General features: G+C 48.5%; 1 protein-coding gene across 2 annotated transcripts in view; it reads left to right on the forward strand.

Moving 5' to 3' along the window:
- The window catches only part of bcor (BCL6 corepressor), a 44459-nt gene that overhangs the window by 11461 nt on the left and 11246 nt on the right, over positions 1-21752 (forward strand). Inside the window, exons 2-9 of one of the 2 annotated variants that reach the window (XM_058081609.1) lie at positions 1563-1641; positions 1727-4798; positions 7407-7463; positions 8012-8174; positions 10818-11087; positions 12351-12596; positions 15626-15936; positions 16877-17173. In XM_058081609.1, coding sequence (XP_057937592.1) covers positions 1639-1641; positions 1727-4798; positions 7407-7463; positions 8012-8174; positions 10818-11087; positions 12351-12596; positions 15626-15936; positions 16877-17173 — 4419 coding nt within the window. In that variant the 5' untranslated portion in view covers positions 1563-1638. The remainder of the gene's footprint in view (positions 1-1562; positions 1642-1726; positions 4799-7406; positions 7464-8011; positions 8175-10817; positions 11088-12350; positions 12597-15625; positions 15937-16876; positions 17174-21752) is intronic. The other variant, XM_058081610.1, reaches the window with a different exon arrangement.

A 21752-nucleotide genomic window follows, 5' to 3' on the forward strand; every position in this document is an offset into this window, starting at 1 on the left:
ATATATTATTACAATTTTACACTATGCATGTTGGAACAGTCTAAAAAATTACTAGAATTTATATTTTGCACTTTTGGATCCTAAGGAGGTTCTAAGTTCAGCTTCAAAATGCAAAAACAAGAAAAGCCAGTGAGACTAAATTATTTTGAGAAAGAAATGTATTGTAAATAACCATCCATTATCATGTTCTTATCTGAAGTTGGGTCATCAGGGTAGCAGCCTAAGCAGGGAAGTCCAGATTTTCTTCTCCCCAGCTACTTTATCCAACCCCTCCAATGGATCCCGAGGCGTTCCCAGGGATCGCCTCTCAGCCCAGGCAGGTTGACATAGTCTCTCCATCGTGTCTGGGTCTTTCCGAGTCCCACAACTTGTCGCATGTGCCATGAACACCTGCCCAGTAAGGCGTCCGGGAGGCATCTGACCAGATACCGGAGCCACCTCACCTGGCTCCCCGAGGTACTTAATCCTCCACTTCAGGTCAGATCTCTTACCCGACACTGGAGATTGCACTTCACGCTTTTCCAGGCAAGAACGATGGACTCGGATTTGCAGGTGCTCATTCGCATCCCAGCTTCCTCACACTCGACAGCGAACCGATCCAGCGAGTTGAAGATCGCAACCCGATGAAGTCTGCAGGACCACATCATCTGCAAAAAGCAGATGTGGTCCGGTACCTCGAACTTCTGGAGTACTTCCCCACAGGATTCCGCAAGGAACACGGTCGACAGTGCAAAATGTTAATTCTTGTCAGTTTTTAACTGCTCATAAAATCCTGATCAGTAGTGTACTGTATATGGCCCAAAGGCTTTAGGTTGCCCGCACACAGATTTATTGTTCAAAATCAATTTAAAGGTTCCTTCAAATGAATCATTTCAAATCAATTTAACAGACCAATTAACATTCTGATACGTCAGCCAGGGTTTTCCCTTTGTAAAACAAATGTATGTTGTTTACTCCGGATTTTGCACAGAATTCTGTTTGCATATTCTGCTTTTTGCAGACGTGCAAGGCGGCCGATTCCGCGAAACCATATCGATGGGCGGTAAATGGTCTCCCGTCGATGCGGTCTTTGATGTATAATCTGGCCTCACTCTGCGGGGCTGAGCCAGCCCAGAGCGTAGGTCAAAGAGGCCATTGAAAACCCACTGAGGGGGGGAACGTGACTGAATAGTGGCAGCTCCGCGATGTGCGTCTGGCCCACGGGGGTGGTCGGAATGGGGGTCAGCACAGGGGGGAGAAGGAGGGGGTGGGTGGACGTGTGTGGTGTTGAGTGTTCCTGACGGATGGAAGTGAAGCTTGGCTCACACATTGCTTTCAGCTGCGACGCCCTTGTCTCCGAAAAAGGAAAGGCCTGTATGACGTTGCAGCACCCAAATGTGTGTCACTTTTGATTGCTTTTATGCATCACTGATCTAAGTAGAACAGTACTTTGGCTGCAGGAATTCCATAAGCCGATATGCTTCTAGAACCTGGGCAGTTTGGCAACAACAGAGCTGCTGTTATGAAGGGTTTTTGTGCCTGAGCCAAAATACTTGGTGCTAAATACATGCTCTTCTCTACAGGGCTACATCTGTTCGTGATGTCGATGCTGAGACACAAACCAATCTGGAACTAAGACGAGGGAACCACATCACAAACATGGTAAGTATTCATGCTGATCCTTTCATACTGTTTTTAGGGGGAAAAAAACAAATAGTGCATCTTGTGTTTTTTGCTCAACGTGCAGGTGGATGCAAGGTTGACACCCCTGGCAGCGATGGGGCTGGACCGAGGCACCCTGATACACGATGGACTTCGCCTCCACGGCGGCGTTGTGTATCCGGGGATCAGAACGCTTCAGACAGAGAAGAGTCGAGAGGCGCCTGTCCTACCACTCGGTTACAGTCGGGATGGTCTACCAGAGCTTGTCTACAAGCCCGACAGCCCTCTGGACAGTCGTAAACCCACTAATGGATACCTGGGCCTATACAAGGGCATCCCGCCTAATCTCCACAAGCCGGTGCTGATTCCGGGAGCGGAGGGTTTAAGCTTGGAACGACGGGTGGCACCAGGGGAAAAAGCTCCTGAAATGAGCTTGGCAACTGCTGGTGGAAGCTACCTCCGTCTGCCCTGGCTTAACCCCTACCCGGAAGCCAGCATGTATCCCTTTATGGATTCATCCAAGTATGCGGCTCTGAACATGTATAAGGCTTCATTGCTCAGCCAGCCCAACCCTTACCTTCCCCAGCATCTGGCCTACCCTTCTCTCTGTGCACCCCAGGGTGGGAATGTCAACCCTGCTGCAGTTACCTCTGCTGCCGAGAGGATCTACTATATGCCTCCTTACCCACCTCCTACTATCTCCTCTCCCCTGGTGGCGCCTCCGATGAGGATCCCTCCCGTCACAGTGGCCCCCACATCACTGGTGCATTGTCAGGACAAAGCACTCGGTGTTGCGCCTCCGTTTGTGCAGCAGCTTCACCAACCTTCCTCTCATCCTCAGCATCATCCGCCTTCCATAGACAGGGAGCGATCGCCAAACAGGAGCAGTCGGCCAAGTAGATCTCCCTCTCGGAGCGGAACTAGCAATAACAGCAGTAATACAAGCACGGGTGCTACCAGTGGTGGTAATAATAATAGTCTGCCAACTGACTCCTCACCTCATGCGTCTTCTCGCCTCTCCCAACCGCTCATTGACAATTCACTGGATTTACAAAGGCCAGTTGCGAGGATAGGCCAGCTGCCTTCCTCCTCAGCTTCAATGTCTGCCTCACCGTCTGCCACACAGCCTATATCTCATCTATTATCTGTCAGCAGCATGGCCTCAGAGCAGCCCTCCCCTGCCCAACCCAGACCAAGAGACGGGGTGCCTGGTGCTGAAAAGAGACCCAGCAGGTCACCCTCAAAGTCCAATTTTGACAGGACCGCTCACCCACCCCAAGCAACCAAAGAATCAACAGAGAAGCCATTGGATTTGTCTGGAAGAATGCTTGAGTTTGGGCTGCCTCCCAATGGTTTCCCCATTAAGATGGACACTATAGCTCCTGGTGCACGATACGGACTCCCCCCAAATGGAGAGCTCCTAAAAGAGAACCTATCCCTCTCTCCCTCCTCCCACCCTCACTCTGTGTTAAACAGCACTTCTTCAAAGGCCTCAGAGAGACCAGAGATGATCAGCACTTTACACTCCTCCTGGGTTATACCCAGCCGGTCTCCCTCCCAAACACAGCACACCCCAGGCTTATCCCCATCTCCCAGGCCCAATGCAGATTTGGGACCTTCACAAGCCAAAGGCTCCTCACCCTCAGTCATCAAACACAAGAGTCTGGAAAGGGTGCTCCCTCAGCAGCGTAGCTCGTCCTGTCCAAGGATAAGTGAGCCCAACAGTCAACACTTGGAATCCTCTCACATCAGCTCCAGGGGTCTTTCTCCCAAACCCAACGGTGACTGGGTCAAACACAGCCCCATCCAGGCAGAACACGCACCAGTCATGGGCCACCACAGAGAGGGGGCGGAGAAGTCATCCCAGAGTGTGAAGAGAGGAGAATCCACTCCCGAAACGTACAAAAGGCCCATCTTAGAGAACGGTCACCCTGCTGGGCCCCTGTACCTTCCGCAGAGTGACGCATACCTGAGCCACAGCTTGGCTTATGCCAATCGATATCTGCACTACCCCATCCCTGACAGCATGGCACTTCATTCTCTGCCAATTGCAGGGAAAGGTCCTGTTTACCCTCACCCAGTGTTGCTGGGCAGCAATAACCTTTATCCAACACACTTGGCAGCAAAACCCCCTTTACCTTACCACAACTTGCCACCTGGTTCAGCGGGGGAATACCTTGCTTATAACTCACAGGAGATGGCCCACCCTCTGATGCAGCCTCACTCTGATAATAAGCTCTTGGAAAGGGGGGATGGCAACTTGAAACCAAGGGGACAGGAAAAGTCCCGGGGTTCTTTTGATGAAAGAGAGAAGAACATGGGTAAGGAGATGAGAGAAGGCAGCCAAATAAAGTCTGACAAAGAAGGACAAGGCAGTAATCAAATGAAAAGACCTTCTCAGTCTGTCGCTCCCCGAGAAAAGATTGACTGCATTGACCTCGTTCACTCGGACACCGATGTAGAGTCTACCCCGACCGTCCAGAAGCAACCCTCAGCAGAATCCTCTACTTTTGACCAAAATGAACGTTACCACAGTAACCAAAACGCATTGAGGATAGAGTACGAGCCAAAATTTCATCTTTCTCATCCTTATCCCATGCTCTCTGGACAGAGCCCCACACAGAGACCCAACCCTGCAGATAGGCAGCAGGAAACTTCTTACGGAAAGCCAAAGGTTCTTCAGGACGCAGGCTGCCCTGGGGCATCGAGCACATCTGCAAATAATGCAGGACAGCTCAGCCAAGAACAAGATGACTCCTCAGAGCGACTGTCCCCCAGTCCAGACCCCGCAAGTGACGACCAGAGCACCTTGCGCTGCGCCCGAACATCTGGGGAGCGCAGCTCCGGTAAGGACAAAGGACAGCGGGACAGCAGGGGCCCTCACTTCACTAATTCGCATTACACTGCAAAAGAGGCTACATGTAGAGACACTGAAAATGAAGACAGCGTCGTGGACCTAGGCGAGTCTCAAGGCGAGGGCGACGACGAGGACGAGGATGACGAGATTAGCCATACTTCGACCAGAAACTCCCGTCGGTCCAGCCTTGCCAAGAGAATCGCCAACTCATCGGGCTACGTTGGTGACCGCTTTAAATGCGTCACCACAGAGCTGTATGCTGACTCCAGCAAGCTGAGCCGCGAGCAGAGAGCTCTGCAGGTATGGCCAAGTAACATTTGTGTACGTGCGTATGTGTGTTTGACTGTACAGTGCCGCATGTGGTAATACACACACCTTTAATACAATACAACATATCAACATAGTGGGGAACCCCTTAACCTGTACACAATTTGCATGTTCACTGATTTGTTTGCATTCCAGAATAGATAGATAATAATGGAAGTTGAACCTGAGAAGGGCTGTCATACAAGTGTAAAAATAAGTTAACCAACTAACTAAAATCTTTATTGTTGATATAAGAATGTAAAGTGCCGCTCAGTAGCATGAAGTGTCTTCAAACCTTTGGCTGGTACTGTCAAACGTAAAGCATTGCATCACAGTTAATAAAAAATACAAAATAAAATCAACCATACTAAAAAAAAAACCCCACATATATATATAAATGAAATAGTCGAACTTATTTTTGGATTAATTGACAATGGGTACAATGTTATTGAATGGGAGTATGCTTAATTCACATAACTTCCTGTATATCTTATTTTTCTTCTTACATTGTTCTCCCAAAATCCATTGCAAAAAAAGCAAAAAGTGATGAACTGAGGTCGTGCAAGATTTTCTCAGGTGTCTGTTTGAACGATTCAGTTTAGTGCAATTTTAGAAGTGCGTTTTGGTTCAGGGCTTGTGGTCAGGAAGTGACCTTAAGGGGTCAGAGTTGCGTGTTAGCTAGATTACGGCTACAACAGTTTATTGTTATTATTATTATTATTATTGTGCCTGTTATTCTAGTGATTAGGTCTGGTGCTGGTCTCACGAAACAATTACTGACACCTAGTGGCCAATGTAGAATACTACATTCATAATTTGAGTTTGTCTTGCCAATTCCTTGTATTTGTATTTTAATTCATGGAACCATTTTTTTATGACAATGCCTTATTTAGGCAATAAATATATAACATTTGCTTTGCAAATTTACTTTCCAAATTGCAGACTTTTGCAGACTAATAATAGGCAGCATTCATCCACGAAACGGCACAATTAAATAATACACGTTTGGAAAAACTGTGGTAGAGTGAAACCTTGAAATTCGAACCGCGATGTGGCAATGGGTGACTTCCCTGATTATTGTCCGAGAGTTCAATACAGAACAAACATAACGTCATGAAGTCAGATTCCAGGTTCCTGTTAATTATTACTTTTTACTTTTTCTTTTATAGTGAAAGTTGACTGCGATTGAGATTTGTGCTCCTAAAAATGAGGACCAATTAAAATATTGTTTAATATTGATCACCATTTCGTGTTCCATCTCTACTGAATTTCAAATTGGTGGACTTTAAAGATTCCGCACTTTGGTTCAAACATACACACATTGAATAAACCCAATAATTCCATGCCAAAATACCCAGAACTTTCCGTGGAACCCATCCGACATGAGACTAGCATTTCCAACACAGCACATAAGTAATTTCCGTTGCTGCCATGCTACTGTCCTTTCCCCCACCTGTGCTTTATCACCATCTTAGTCAGCTTGTGCAAGGCCGGTAGAGGCCCTCCTATCAGGGTTGGCGGTTCAAAGGTTAACCAGGCCTGCCGTGTCTGTATGTTGATTAGCGAGCACGCGCTTTTTGTTAAAGGTTATTTTCACTGCGTCCAGTACGCGTTTGTCCTTGTGCGTGCACCCCGGGGCGGAAACGTGTGTTTGGCACTGACTCGCAGCGATAGCGCCGGTTCACAAACCGCCTCCGGCTATGCTTAACCCCAAGGTGAAGGGGGCAGTGGAGGGGCTTGTAGTTGCATGCTTAAGAACTAGCAGCTGCCCTTTTTGGACTTCCTGTTAAAGTTCCGATTGCAGTTGCTATCCACCCCACCCCACCCCGCACCCCCCAGAACAAGCCGCTGTGATGCCCTGCCTGCCTGGTCGTAACTCTCCTGCTCCCCTTTTTTCCTTAACCCTAAAGAGGGCCCCTTAAAACAAAGTCAAATGTTTGACCCAATGACCAAAAATATCAGCTTACCAAAAACTGCTGTAAAAATATCAATCATGTATTGATATTTTTTAACTTTAAACAAATTAATCTATTAACATTTAAAACCTTTCATGCCCCATCAATATTCTCTCTCACCATTGAATTATATCCACATAAATGATTAAATGATGCTGTAAATTTACTGTACATCTCACATATTTCAGCTAATGATTTTTGTACCCTGCATAAAAAACCATATCCACTGGTACTCAGGCAGCTTTTGTGTCCCAAATGTCACTGTGTTGTTTTTGAACGCATCCTGCTGAACTGTGTGGTTTTATTTGGGAGGGGGCGGCGGGGGGGCTGTCTGTGTCATGCTTTTCAATGCACAGCGGAGGCAAAAAGCTATCAAATGCTCAATTTCTGGATGTGTGATAATTGAATTTGATGTGGTGGAAACCAAAAAGGCATCTCTTTCTGTGTACATCTTGTCTGCAAAAAGTTGAAATGATTTGATAGTTTTTTGCCAACCTGTTCGACTTCATTGTGTGTCATTTTGTGGGACTGTCTTTTGAATGTGTATTTAAAAAAAAAAAAAAAACAGTCGAGCAAGCTCACATTTAAAAGAGATGAAAAATGATGGACAGTTATATTGAGCCCACCCCCCCATTCTAATTGCTTAGATGGAAGTCATATCACGAGAGGGGAGTAATATAAGTCAACCTGCAGCTAACTGGGAGGTCAGTTCTTTACATTTCTTATCACATCTGCCTCTCATGGCCTCTTGTCTCCTTGTTGTATACTCTTGTATCGCTGCACACTCCTCCACTCTTTCGCACTCCCTTCTTCCTTCCCCTCTTTTTGTTTTTGTTTTCTTTTCCCCTCCACCTCTTCTCCTCTTCCGCCTCAGGGCTTAGATGTATGTTTCCTAGTCATGTTTGTATTCCAGGAAAAAGGGAGCCAGGCCCCCACCCCTCCAGCGCGCATGGACTCACAGCGGCTGCAGTAGTCTAACCTGTGTCTTGATGCTTGTTTTTTTTCCCCGCGCTCTTTATTTTGTGTCTTGTATCGGTTTAATTTCTTGCTGTGTTTTGATTTGACTTTTAAAATGTTTAATTTGATAAAAAAAAAATCCAGTTTTTCTAATCCAGTTTTTGCTTTTATAGAGGTCAGTTTGAGGCTTTGAGAGAGGAGACAGTGTATGTGTGTGGTTTCAGGCAGACGACGGGTGGTTTTCATGGGATTTCTCTGCATTTTTTTTTCCTTGTTTGTGTGTGCGTGTGCACAGCGGGCCATGATGCGGTTCTCAGAGCTGGAGCTGAAAGAGAAGGAGGGCGGCGGCGGTCTGTGCGTGTCTGTGTCGGCAGCAGGACGAGAGCTGGCGGACATCCAACATAGAGAGCGAGTGCTGGAACACGGCCAATACGCCACCCGGCTGGGGGAAAGTGAGGGTGAGCATCACACACACACACACACACTTCATTTCAGTAGCAAGGCGCCTTTGCGGAAAACGGTAAACCTTGTGAAATTTTGCTACAGTACATGCTTTGAAGGTGGGAATAAGCGGCAACTGGTGGTCAAATATAAATAAAATGTCATATACTTTTTGTGGGTGAAAAGTCACCAACATAGGGCTCTCTCCTCCTCTTGCTAGCTTAATGTTAATGTTGTTCTAATTTCAGATCAGCATTTGCAATAAAATTATAATTGGCTTAAATTAAGCCAATGCTGGAGCCTATCCCAGCTTTCTTCGGGCGAGAGGCGGGGTACACCCTGGACTGGTCGCCAGCCAATCACAGGGCACATATAGACAAACAACCATTCACACTCACATTCATACCTATGGACAATTTGGAGTCATCAATTAACCGAGCATGTTTTTGGATTGTGTGAGGAAACCGTAGTACCCGGAGGAAACCCATGCATGCACGGGGAAAACATGCAAACTCCACTCAGAGATGGCAGAGGGTGGGATTGAACTCGGGTCTCCTAGCTGTGAGGTCTGCGCGCTAACCACTTGTCTATCATCCTCAGTTCAGCCTATTAAAAACATTTAAAGTATAAAGTATAGTAATATAGGTACTCAACACTCTGAATGATAATTTAGCTTACTAAAATTTTTAGGCTGGATTTATTGATTGATCGATTGATTGATCGATCTAGTGCTTCGGTTGCCAAACCTTCATGTTTCAGCGTTGTCAGGCTTGAAAACATTGAAGACATAAAGATGTAATCATTATGGGTTTTCTAACAATAATGCATGTATGCTATACATTTGATCATTTATTTGGAAAACTATTACTGATTTATGACAAATGAGACAAAACATTTTTTTGACCAAGAATACACAAATTTGCGGGCGGTGAATCTCAAATGTGCCGAGATTCACTCTATTCAAAAATAAAATGTTAAAATAAATGATCGAAAAATATGGAAGGAAAAGCATGCTTTAAATGAGGACTCACTAGGTCCGCACATATATAAACAATAAGTGTGCTGGTGTGCACTTGCAGCAAACGATGTGGTGAGGGAGACCGGGTTACTCTAAAAAAAGACTCGCAGCGCAGACGCTCTTGCACAAGCTTGGAAGTGTGCTGAGGAGGTGGGGGGGGGGGTGTATTTTCAAGAAGCCTTTTGTGCTTATCTGCACAGGGAGATGAGGAAGGGTGAGGAGAGTGATACCAGAGAGAATGTGGCGGGGGGGAGCGCAACAGAGGGAAGGCATGGGGGGGTTAGTTAGCTTGGCGAGGAGCCCAGCTGTGTGTTGGAGCGAGGACGCGGCTGACGTGTGAGCCTAATTATGGCATGGAGAGGGAATGTGCAGGGGGGGGGAACGACAGAGTCACGCTCTATGTGAGAAGGGCGTGGTGCGGTCATGCCGTGGGGGAGGACAGAGCGGCGGAAGAAATGGGGGAGGGGAGGGAGCAGCGAAAGCACACAGGATGTTGTCGTCGCAGGAGGAAGTGTCAGCAGCAAACCATCAAGCCGCTGGCTCGGCTTGCATCAGATTAAAAAGTCTTTAGCCCATCAAAGTTTTACTGCCCGTCTTTAAAGCGGAATAAAAGCTGCCTGCTTCTTAACTAGCATCTTCCCGCTGACGATGCCGGCGCCACCCGTTGTTCCATCGCTTTCTTTCATCTTTCGTCGTTTAAAGGTGCCATATTATGCAGGTTTTCCCAGTCTCAGAGGTCTCACAATAGTGTATTGGAAGCGTATTGCCCAAAATATTAACTTGATGATGGGATTAAGACAGTATAGAAGTGCTTTTAGTAAGCCCGACTAAAGCCTGAATTATTGGCTTTTCGGCCATGGGTTAGTGGTTGACATACAATTCTCCACCAAAACACAGGGGGCAGTGTTTTGTGACCAACTCTCTTCTCTCTTTGACAAGGTGTAGTAGTAAACAATGGTGACTGAAGAAGAGTGAAGAACCAGAAATGATGTACAAAGAAAAAACGCTCTGTCGATTTGATGCAAACATAATTTTTTTATTTTTTTTGGAGATGAAAGTCAAGCTCGGCCAGCGGGTTTTCGAGGCTACCAAACCAGCCGTCGTCCCTTAACATGGCTCAGGGGCGCTGGGGCATAATTCAGCTTTTAGAAAACACAGTTTTGTGTAGAGATGCTCTGATCGATCAGCCACCCATGGACATCGGAGGAAAAAAATCACATGATCGGCATGTTGCGATAAATGCCTCTCAACGCCGATCACAGAAGCCAATCAACTCTGGCATTGACCTGCCACACAGCAGACCTTAGCCTACTCACTGAAGAAAAACAAAATAATCAAACTTACAGCTCCTATATGTGTAGCTGATAGAGCCTGGGGCTTTAATTTAAGATGTGTTGCAAAGCCTGAAGTTGTGAAGTGGTGGTCATATACACGCGGCGGGTCAGAGGTGGTATTATGTCCACGAGGAAGGATGTTTTCCTTATTGACGTCATGAAACGCTGCAACTTCAAAAGCGCCTCTTCTGTCATACCAAACATGTTTGGTGCTCATTAACATGCTCTAAAAAGGCCCCGATATGGGATCTTTAATTTGCCTTCGGTAACAAATCCCTGCCATCTTTCCATTTGCCGTCCTTCCTCAGGTGTTCGGCCTGCGTTCCCCAATAACCGAGTCCCCGTTCTCCAGAGGTGCATTGCGCAGAGCCTTGCAGCATTCAGCGAAGGCGCTTGCCACAACTCCGAAGTAGGCCCCCCCACCTTGGCGGCTGCAACGAGGGAGTCCACCAAGGACGAGGCGTTCTGTCATGACTTCAGCAGGAAGCGTCTGCACGTCCCCAAGGTGGAGCAGGACTCTGAGCAGGAGGATGGAGAGAGGGTGTCCATCCCTCTGAAAAGAGCCAGGATGTCTGCCGGTGAGTCTGTTGTGCCACCCACGTCGTCGTGCTCATTTTTCTTCAAATCTCCCCGTGTTGTTTTTGAAATCACTCTTAAAAATCAATTCGGTCGTAAAACTGAAATGAATCGGAAAAGATTCACGCACCCCTCCCCTTGACTTCCCTTGCCTCGCCACCCACCCTCTGTCTACCCCCGTCCCGCCGTTCTCTCTGTGCGATAGCCAGCGTTGCCGAGTGTTTAATCCCGTCTTTGAGGCAGAGCGAGGAAGAGAGGACGGCTGTTCTCTCTCTCGCTCAGTTTCCCCCTCTCTCTCTCTCTCCTTTCAACACCATTCCTCTGCGGCGCTTATCCTAACCCCCCATCCCCTCTTTTTCAAAGCTGCTCTTTTTTTTCCTCTTTTCATCTCTCCACTCATCTGTTTGGGTCTCCTTTTTATTTTTCTCTCACAGTACCACACTTGCTCTCCCTCGGCAAAAAGTCAAACACTCGTCCCGTGCGAATATTCTGGCTTTTATTTTCCCATTTTTCTTTGACTACTCCTTCTTTTAGTGTGTCTGCATTGTTATGAGTTGGACTATAGCTGTGTTTAAACTTGGTGTTCTGTACGCTGGTGCGGACCAAAAATAGAAAAAAAAAATATTTGGTGCGCACTTTGATGGTTCGTTTAATGTTCAGACTGGTACTTTGTCATGGAACCTAAGAATAAAGAACATAAAGAACACATGCAAAGTTAGGACAAAATAGTTAGTAAGGGCAGCTTTTGTGAAATATTTTATTACATAATTTTATGTAATATATCAATATGCCAAACCAAAATGCCAGCTTGGCTTATTAAATTGGATATTTTTACCAGCTTAGATTCCACAAAAACATCTAAAAAATACTTTTCAAGAGCACCGAGGGAGAAACCAGAGCAAAGGGACAGCACTTCCAACGCATTCCCTTGCACATTTGTCATTTCTGCATGATTTCTGCTGTCATTTTAACACTGGCTAGTATATTTGGCTCATGTAGTGCTCACATTTGAGCTCAAGTGAGCCGGACTGCACAAAGTTCTCTTGCATGTGGACCGAGACCCATTCCTCAAGTGTTTTTGGTCTGCTTGTTAGGTTCGGATGATTGCGTTTACACAAGACCAAACAAACCATACTGGTGGAGCAAACGCACCAGAATTGATTTTAACCAAAACAAACATGACAAGCGTGAACACAGCCTTAATGGGGCAGTAGTGGCTCAAATATTTCCATACTTTGACATGAAACATTGTTTATCGTCTGTAGATGAGCATGAGCAGACAAGTCTTGATGAAGACGATGACGACGACGAAGTCCGGAAACTAAAAGTCTGCATCGAGCTCAAGGGTCTGCGCCTCAGCAAGCCCACCCAAGGTGGCGCCCCCTCGCCGGACCTCCCGCTCATCAAGCAGGAGCTTCCCTGGCCCCAGTCGCGGCAGCTCGGGTCGGCCCAGCGTGACGAGCGTGCGGCGGAGCAGAGAGCCGACGTCAACAGGAAGTGGCTGCTCAACGGTGAGTGAGCCAGCGAGCAGCACCACGTCACGCTGTGTGTGTGTGTGTGTGTGTGTGTGCGTGTGTGTGTGCGTGCGCGCGCGTGTGTGTCGCTTCGAGTTCAGCCAGGGTAACGGAAAGCTATCTTTGGCTTTCGCTTTCTTGTTGAGCCGTCTGTCTTTAGGGGGATTTCCCAGGAGCCTTTTTGGGAGCGGGTGGAGGAAATGAGGTAGAGGATACTTCCTTCTGCCAAAGGGGAAAGGCTGCAGAAATCAGAGACAGGACCTGGGGGATAAAAGTCTAAAAAAAAAAAATGCCAGCCCCCCCCCTTGTGATTTCTTTTTTTTTATAGCAGCATGCTCCGTGCGAACGATGAAAGCGCGCGCGAGGAAAGTGGCTGGTGGAGATATGCGTGGGCAGGTGTAGTGTGACTAATGTGTGATCATTTTTTTTCCCACTCCCCTCAAGACCGGTCGCAGGGAAAGGCAAGCGAGTGTGCACGTGTGTGTCGGAGGGAGGCAGGGAGGGAGGGGGAGGGGGGGGGGACTTATTAAAACCATGCGCTCCCTTCTTCGTGTGCCCAGACTGAAGCGCAGGGACGAGCAGGCGAGGAGGAAAATAAAAGAGCAGGAGGGAGATGAAAGAAAGTGAATAAATCAGAGAAGATTTGGGTTTTATGTTCCCCGGCAGAAACCACAGGCCTTGATTGGCCACTGATTTTCTTTTCATTATTTATTTATTTATTTCCCCCCCTTGCTTTCACCTTTTCAGATAACGTCACCCTGGCAACAGCCCTGCAACGATTTCCCCCCCCCCCATTCACTGATAAGCTTGCGTCTGTCAGGCAGTCTGCAGTTTGTCCTTTGTTCTGCTGCGTGCTTTTTATGTAGACAAAAGTATTGACACATACCTCTTCAATGACTCAACTTCTAGTAATTAATCAGGAGTTGACGAGTTGTGCGTCGGTCATAAAGGTGTCCTAATATTCTTTCAACAATTTGAAATAAGTCTGAGGTCCCACAATAGTGTATTGGAAATATGTTGGCCAAAATGGAAACATGCGTGTCTCTAGCTTTAATGCTAATGAGCCTCTGATAGTGCGAGTCTCCAAGAAGTGCTGTTTTTGCATTGTAACTCAACTTTTAATTGCTACATCAAGCTAGGTTAGCCTTTTCGCTGAAGAAAAAACAATCTAACTGAATGATCCCACGTCTGTTGCTGACAGATTTTTTTTTTAATGTGTAGAGAAGCCTATCAGGGTATCAATGGGGGTTGTTGACTTATCTAGCTGGCGTTGCTGGGTCAGATGTGGTATCATATCCGTAAAGGAGGAGGGTTTTGGCCTTCATGATGTCATGAAAAGCCACAAAACCTCAAAAAAATTTGTGTGAATGAACGAACTTCTTGTTTTAAAAATGCAGCGAACAAGTCAGGGTGATGATGGATTCGTCTCACATTTGGTGTTCACTAGAAAGTCATGAAAAAGTCACTTATGCATCATGGGAGGCGTTTAATTCATCATCTTAGCATGTCATTTTGGACAATTTAGTGCCCCTTTTCTCTTCCCACTGCACAAAACTATGTTCTTAAAATGCATACTTTGATGAATTTGGGATGGAAGAACTTGACTGAGCAATGCTTTTTGCTCTGGTCCAACTTTGGTAACCTGACCTCCCAAATGGGTGAGAAATTATAGTTCTGCAAAGTCTTCTCAGAGGAGTAGAAGCTGTTATAGCTTCAAAGGGGAGGAACTCCGTATTTTCTTCCATTTTGACTTGAGTCCCTTCTTTAAACCATGATAACATTTGTTTATGGAAAGCATGTATCATATTCGATCCTACTTTTTGGTGTCAGTTAAGGCGTTTTGCCGTATACTATGGCTGTCAAAAGATCTCGTTCATTTTACTTGCCTAAATATATTGCAATGTGCATGCATTTTTTTCGATTGTGCTTTTCCTAAAAGTAATGTTAAAATCTCGTGTGTACTGTCTCGCGACACCCCAACATTATACTGTATGCTGTAAGATCACTTTCTTCGATAGGTTGTTGGTGGTCAGCCTAGCCTAGCATTGCCAATCCTAGCTGTTGAGTCTTACAAATGGGACCATCCATCCATCCATTTTCCTCCGCTTATCCGGGTCTGGGTCGCGGGGGCAGCAGTCTCGGTCGGGAATCCCAGAACTCCCGGTCCCCGACCACCTCCTCCAGCTCCACCGGGAGGACAGCAAGGCGTTTCCAGGCCAGCTGTGAGACATAATCCCTCCAGCGTGTCCTAGGTCTGCCTGGGGCCTTTTCCTGGCTGGGCATGCCTGGAACACCTCACCAGGGAGACGGACTAGATCCGGACTAGATGCCCAAGCCACCTCAACCTAGCCTAGCCTAGCATTGCCAATCATCGCTATTGAGTCTTGCAAATGGGACCATAATGCTATTAAGCCAGCAGCAATGTGAGGTCTGTGTGACAGTACTTGTCTCTGCAGTCACATGATTACGGTTTTGAAGCAGTAGCCACCTTGTTTGGTCCACTTGGTGGGGGGGGGGCTGACTGCGTCCTATTAATTGCAAGAGGCCTTTAATGGCATGAAACCATAGAATTCCACGTTCCTCCCCTCGCTGGGCCGTAACCAAGCCATATGATTTAATGGCGTGTTTATTCGGAAGATTCTACTCAGACACAAATCAAGCCACGAGTCTCATGTGGAATGCTTTCCGATGATCCTCGAGCGGAAACGTATTTCCATTAAGCGCTTGAATACAGTTTTGACCTTGCAGTCTTCAAGGGTTTTTAGCCCTGCAAAACGGCGTTTGTTTCAAGACGACGCGCCTCTGCATTCTTGCTGCAGTGCGCGCGTCTCTATAGGCGGACGTGTTTACGTGAGCCAGTATTTTCTTCCTGATGGAGCAGGCGTGCGGCGCTCCTAGACAAGCTCTCTCCGCTCATTAATAAACCAACAGAAGGGTGAGAGATGGCCTTGCAATACCTTCCCCGCCGTGTTTCCACACACACTCACCCCTCCCTCATCTCTCTTCCTTTCTCCCTTCTCCCACAGGAGTCGCTACGCCTCCCCTTCACCCCGGCGACCAGCTGAAGGACAGAGCGCACCCGCTGGGCCCCTTCTCAGGTGACCGTGGCCTCAAGGAGCCTCGGCGCGGCCCTCCCTCCCCGGGCGCTGAGCCCACACTGGGAGGTGCCCCTCCCCTCAAGCTGCGTCGTCATAGCGATGCGGACAAGCCCAAGGGCAAGCGGCCGTGCAAGACCAAACACACCAGCCAACGGGAGCGGGAGAAGAGGAAAGAGGGCGCCCCTAGCAGCCCTGGCCAGCGCTTTCCGGCTGATCCGGGAGCAGCCGAGGACGACAGGGTGAGTGTTGGCGGCGTCTCCAATTGTGCAACTGGGAGAGGAAGGAAGCATGTTTACAATGTTTAGAGGGCGACTGGAGCTTTAACCCCCCGCCCCCCACCCCGCAGCCTTCCAGGGCTCGTCTCGGCGCCTAATTGTCAAGCACGCCTCGTCCGCCCCATTGTGGCGCGTCAACGTGTGCAAAGGGTGCGTGTCGGTGAGCATTCCTGACATAACAACAAAACCCCAGAGCAATTATACAACGCCACTGAACACGAGACCGCGCACACTCCCCCCCCCCACCCTCACTCCCTCTCTTGCTTGCTTGCACGGTGAGGAATGTGGCGGCCATGGTCGAGTGTGTGAAGTTCAAAAGACGGGGTAGGGAAAAAAAAAAAAGCATGGGGGGAAAAAAGGCTAGTTGTTTTCCGCCCGCGCCGCTCTCCTCCCCTGCTCCTCCTCAGCCTGACAGCTGCTTCGACATGGAATTCCACAGAGAGGGCGCACACACACACACAGACACACATTAAAACGTAGGCAACTGCCTCTCCCGCTTGGCGCTCACAGGCCTGTTGGTTTAGTGGTTCGAGGAGAAGTGGCGTGCCAGTCCCTGCAGCGTTTTTTTTTTTTCCTTTTTTGCGGCGCGAGCAGTCGTTTTGTAGGCGCCGCCTGCGTGCATGCGTGCACGTGCGACACATCCCGTGTCTTCCTGACATAAAAATAACACAGATGTTGCACATTAAGGGGCCTTGTTTACGAAAAACAAAAGCGCCATTGTGTGAGTATGTGTGGCCAAGCAGGTAATGAACACACTTTGCTGTATGAAATGTACCCTTCGTACGTGCGTGTGAGCGTGCGTGCGTACGAGCGTGTCTACACCTGCATGTGTGTGCCCTTGAGTTTCCGTCTGCTATATGGCTGCTTTAACGCTCTTCCCCTCTCTCTCTTTCTCTTTCCACAGCTGAGTGAGCAGCGAGAGGCTCAGAGGAAGCGAGCTGCCTCTCCTAATCATTATCCCTGCTCTCCAGTCAAGCCCTGCTCCCCCGCCGCGCTCTGCCCGCCCCCGCCGCAGCCCCAGACGAACGGCAGAGCGGGCGGCGTCCCACCAGAGGTCACCAGGCCGCACCGGACGCCTGCCGTCATTGCCGTTGACACCACCCCGGCGGTGCGACCCATTCCGCCTGAGGCACGTCGGCTTATCGTGAACAAGAACGCAGGCGAGACTCTCCTCCAGAGAGCGGCGCGTCTGGGCTACGAGGTAATAAGGCGGGGGGCCCACCAAACACCCCTCCCGCCCCACCCCCCACCCCCCCTGCATTCGCTCTCGGCACATTTTACACTTCGCCTCGTTTGGCATCTCCACTTCCTCTCCTCTTAAATTGAGCTCATTTTCTCGCCCCGCTTTGTTCCCGTCTGCTACGCGGCTCCACGCCTATTTTCAAAATTGTCTCTCCTCTCTCGCATCCTCTTCCTCTCTTCATCCCTCTTTGTATCTTCCATTTATTTCGCTCGTGCTTTCTTCTCGCCATTTCCCCCCCCCCCCCCCCCACCACCACCACCACCTTCACCAGCCCCCTCCTCGCTCTCTCACTCAGGTTTCCGCTCTTTCCCTCCCCCTTCTTTCCTCTCGGCACTCTTTCTCTTCCTCTCTTTGTGACTCAGATTGTCGTTGGCACCCCGCAAGCGCACACACACACACACACACACACACACACACGCTAACCCACCCCCTCCTCCTCCTCTCTCGCCTCGCTCCGCTCTCACATCTCATTAATTTTCCGTGAGGCGAAGTGTGACACACACGCACACATGCACACACATTTGTGCACACGCTCACGCACAGACAGCATGGGGGATCGGCGGAATCATTACACGGAGAAGAGCGGAGATGCTCGCTGCCTCTCTTTCTCTCTTGTGCATCCGGACTTTTTTTTTTCTTCAGTGCTGCTGCCAGACATTCACAACACAACACATTACAAAAAGCTCCCTTCGCCCCCCAAGCGTATTAGCCAGACCCGTTTTTCCCCACCTAAGAGTGCTCCGCAGTCGCCGTATACCGTTTTTAACACGAAGGCATCCTCATCTGCTTTGGCAGCTTTTTGCCGGGGCCGTGACGTAAATTCCAATGACTAAGACGAAGAAGACGAACTCTTCAGAACGCAACACTTAAGCTGTCAGTTCCCTCAGGTTGACAGGTGCGATTTTGCGTATCTACGCAAAATTATGCTAAAATTGGGGTCTGGTCCATGGCGGACGTTGGCATTCAATATGTTTCCATTCACTAAATTAGTCAAATTACTAAAATAATTTGGTTTCTTCAATTTTCACACCTCAATGTGACATCGCGGTTTATATGCACTCCACGATCTCCACTACGATTATTGGCGATGCACTGTGCCTCCCACAACACTAGATGGCGCTTGTGCTTTGGCTTTTCTGGTTGAGCTGTTAAGTCACATGTAGAAAACAAATTCCGAAGTTTGTTTTCAGAGAGCTAGTCTCTTGTTTCTCTTGCAAGAACTGGCAAACGGCAAATCGGAATGAGAAGGAATTCTACCCACCACTGTGGTGGCTGTGTGTGCTGTGCTGTGAATTATGCCTTTGTTAACGTGATCAGCATCCTACATTCATGTGTACTGTACTTTGTTTTTAATAGCCACGAATAGTAAACACACTTGACTGTTTTTCGCCACATGTACATGAGCGACCCGGCAACAGTTTAGATCATCGTGAATGTTACATCCCCCGAACGCTAGCGTGAATAGCAATAAGCATCAAACACTGAACATTGCGAAGGATACCAAATAATAGCAAAGTACTTTTATGGAAGGAATACTTCGAACAGCGGTGTTCAAAGTGTTATTTTCGGGCGGCTGTGGAGGAATATTGACCCACTCATCTTTTCAGAATTGTTGTAATTCAGCCATATTGGAAGGTTTTGCAGCATCAACCACCTTTTTTCGGTCATGCTGGTCAGCATCTCAATAGGATTTAGGTCAGGACTTTGACTGTAGGCCACCTCAAAGTCTTCATTTTGTTTTTGTTCAGCCATTCAGAGGTGGACTTGGTGGTGTGTTTTGGATCGTTGTCCTGCTGCAGAACCCAAGTTGGTTTCAGCTTGAGGTCACAAGCAAGATGGTTGGACATTTTGCTTTGTGTGATGGACAGCTGTATTCTTGGTTCATAGCAAGTCTTCTAGGTCCTGAAGCATAAGAATTGTCCCTTTAGAAGTTCCTTTCCCGAGGATCTACCAAACAGGAATAAGTGAAAACTTTTCTCAAACTGAGGGAGTGGCAAATGTCGGATGTCCTCCATTTGTTGCGTCATTAGCTGCTTCCATTCATAAATGGTATTAGGGCAGCTAGTACCCATCCCGCTGGAAACACGACCCCGTTTGGGATTAACCCTTCCACACCCTATCTGAACCAAACTTTGATTTGTTTATCGGACATTCGTGCGGGTTGCCGTCCTTTTTAATTAAAGCGACCCTTTGTCACACTCTTCCACCTCCTCCTGCTCCGTCGTCCTTTTGTGCCGCTCTCTCCCCTCGACAGATTCCTCCAAATTGATTTATTGATTGGTGCAGTTTAATGCCTTGTCAGCTGCCCTGCGTGTCCTCTCGCTAGCTAACTTGCTCGCCCCGCTGGCGGACTTTCCGACGCGTACTCTCACGTGTGTAATATCTTTAATCACCAGCAGAGGCATCGTCACCAAACTGTAAATAGGTGTGTTTTGTGTGCATCCTGCGTTTGCTCATTAAGCGCTTGCTTTATGGTCGTTTGTTACACACACACAAACTCAGACGCCACATTTATGATGATTAGGAAGTGTGTGCGTCATGATGTGTGTGTGTGTGTGTGTGTGTGTATGTGCGTGTGAGTGAGTCAGAGCGGGGCGGCGAGAGTGTGAATGAGAGGTAAGCGCTGGGAGTATAATCGCGTTCTAATGGCCCTCTAATGTGCCGTGGTGACTGTGGTTAGCGGCGGCGGCGGCGGCATCAGCAGCAGCGGAGGCTGTTCTTCCTTCCTTCCTTCCTTCCTCGCTCGCGCACAAACATGGGGCGGCGGCGACGGGGGGGCGGGGCAAGGGCGCAGTCAGCCGTGCTGGAGAGAAGCTGGCTCGTCTCTGTGATTTATGTGTCTCTCTCAAACGTTTTATTCCCCTCCCGCATCTTTCTCTTTTTTTTCGTCCTACCTCCCTCCCTCCTTCCCTTCCACCCCACCTTTAGCATCCCTCCCCCCTCTCTACATGCCGAGAGGGGGGAGGAGAAACCCTGAGACTACACAAACAAGTCACTGGCCGCTGCGCAAACAACACCCCCGCCTTCCCCTCCCTGCTTCCCTCCCGTTCATTCTTTCGCTGCCTCCCTCTCAGGAAGCTCGTCTCTCACTGCCTGCGTGTGATAAGCCTGGGGCAGACCCCTGGGGCTCACACACACACACACACACACACACACACACACCAATATATGCATAGTGAACACACACGCATGAGCATACAAGCCTGTAGATGCACAGCGCTTGTTGTCCCGTACTGGTGTTTTAGTGCCGCAAGCTCTGGGCTTATCACACACAGCCAGCGAGATAGGCGGGCCTCGGAGACAGTGACACACGCACACAAGTCACATGCTGATTAGTGTGACACACACACACACACATATATTTTTATATATGTGTGTGGCGCCAGTTATGACCTAATAAGCACGTGAGCAGTCGCGCCGGATTGCAAAGGCAGACACACTTGCTGCTATTGTACACCCACACAGACTTGCACATGCAAATTTCTAATCATTTGAAGCACTATGCGCACGCGCGCCCATTGACGTATCGTACTCGCACGCATGCACACAAACGCACGAGCAAGCCTGTAGATGCACAGCCCTTGTTGTACCATACTGGTGTGCTGCAAACTCCGGACTCCGGGCCGGAGGAGGGCCTGGGAGACAGTAGCGTAGGTACGTACGCACGCACACGCACAAGCCACATCCTGATTAGTGTAACACACGCGCACGCACAGTGGCGCCAGTTATGACCTAGTAAGCGCACACGCTTGCTGATATCGCTCACCCACACAGACCTGCACATGCAAATTCCTAATCATTTTAAGCACCGCGCACGCGCGCACACACACACACAATTTAAGACACGCGCTCTTGGTGCCCGGACGACACCGTGCATATATTCATGTTCGTTTAGTTCGCCGCTCCGTGCCTGCGCACATGAAAGCCCACTCGCTCTCGTCTTCCCTCCCTCTCTTCCCTTTTTATTCGCTCTCTTCGCTCCCCCCCAACCCCCCGACTCGCTCGCGAAGCATTTGAAATGCTAATGAGGAAAGATGCTGCGGATGTCTTCATCCCTCTCCTCAACCAACCAGCCAACCCTCCTCCACCGCTATCGCCGCCCGTGACGGGTGCGCCAGTCCCCCCCTTTTTTTTGGTTCTGCCCATTGAAAGGCGGGATGTAAAGGTGCAATCTGTCATTTATTCTCCTCACATAAATCATGTCTGATTTCCCCCCTCTCTCCACAAGCCCAGGCGAACGCAGCGCAAAAAGCGTGAGAGGAAGTGCGTAGCATTTTAAGTACCCACCACATTTATAATTGGAAAAACTGCTGTGATTTGGACTGTTTGCTTTGAGGAGATAAATAGACTTTGTTGCAAAGTTGTTGACTTTGGACCTCGGTGAACTTTGACACACAAATGTTACAATCGTACTGAGCCTGAGCCACGTTTTTACAAAATCTGGGAAAGCCGCTGTTTTTCCGCCCGATGTCGCTGTTGCATATAAACGGTACCGACACAGACTGGGACAAAGTTGCGCGATGACATTTCCATGTAG

This window comes from Doryrhamphus excisus, chromosome 9 (assembly GCF_030265055.1).
Source record: "Doryrhamphus excisus isolate RoL2022-K1 chromosome 9, RoL_Dexc_1.0, whole genome shotgun sequence".
Lineage (NCBI taxonomy): Eukaryota > Metazoa > Chordata > Actinopteri > Syngnathiformes > Syngnathidae > Doryrhamphus > Doryrhamphus excisus.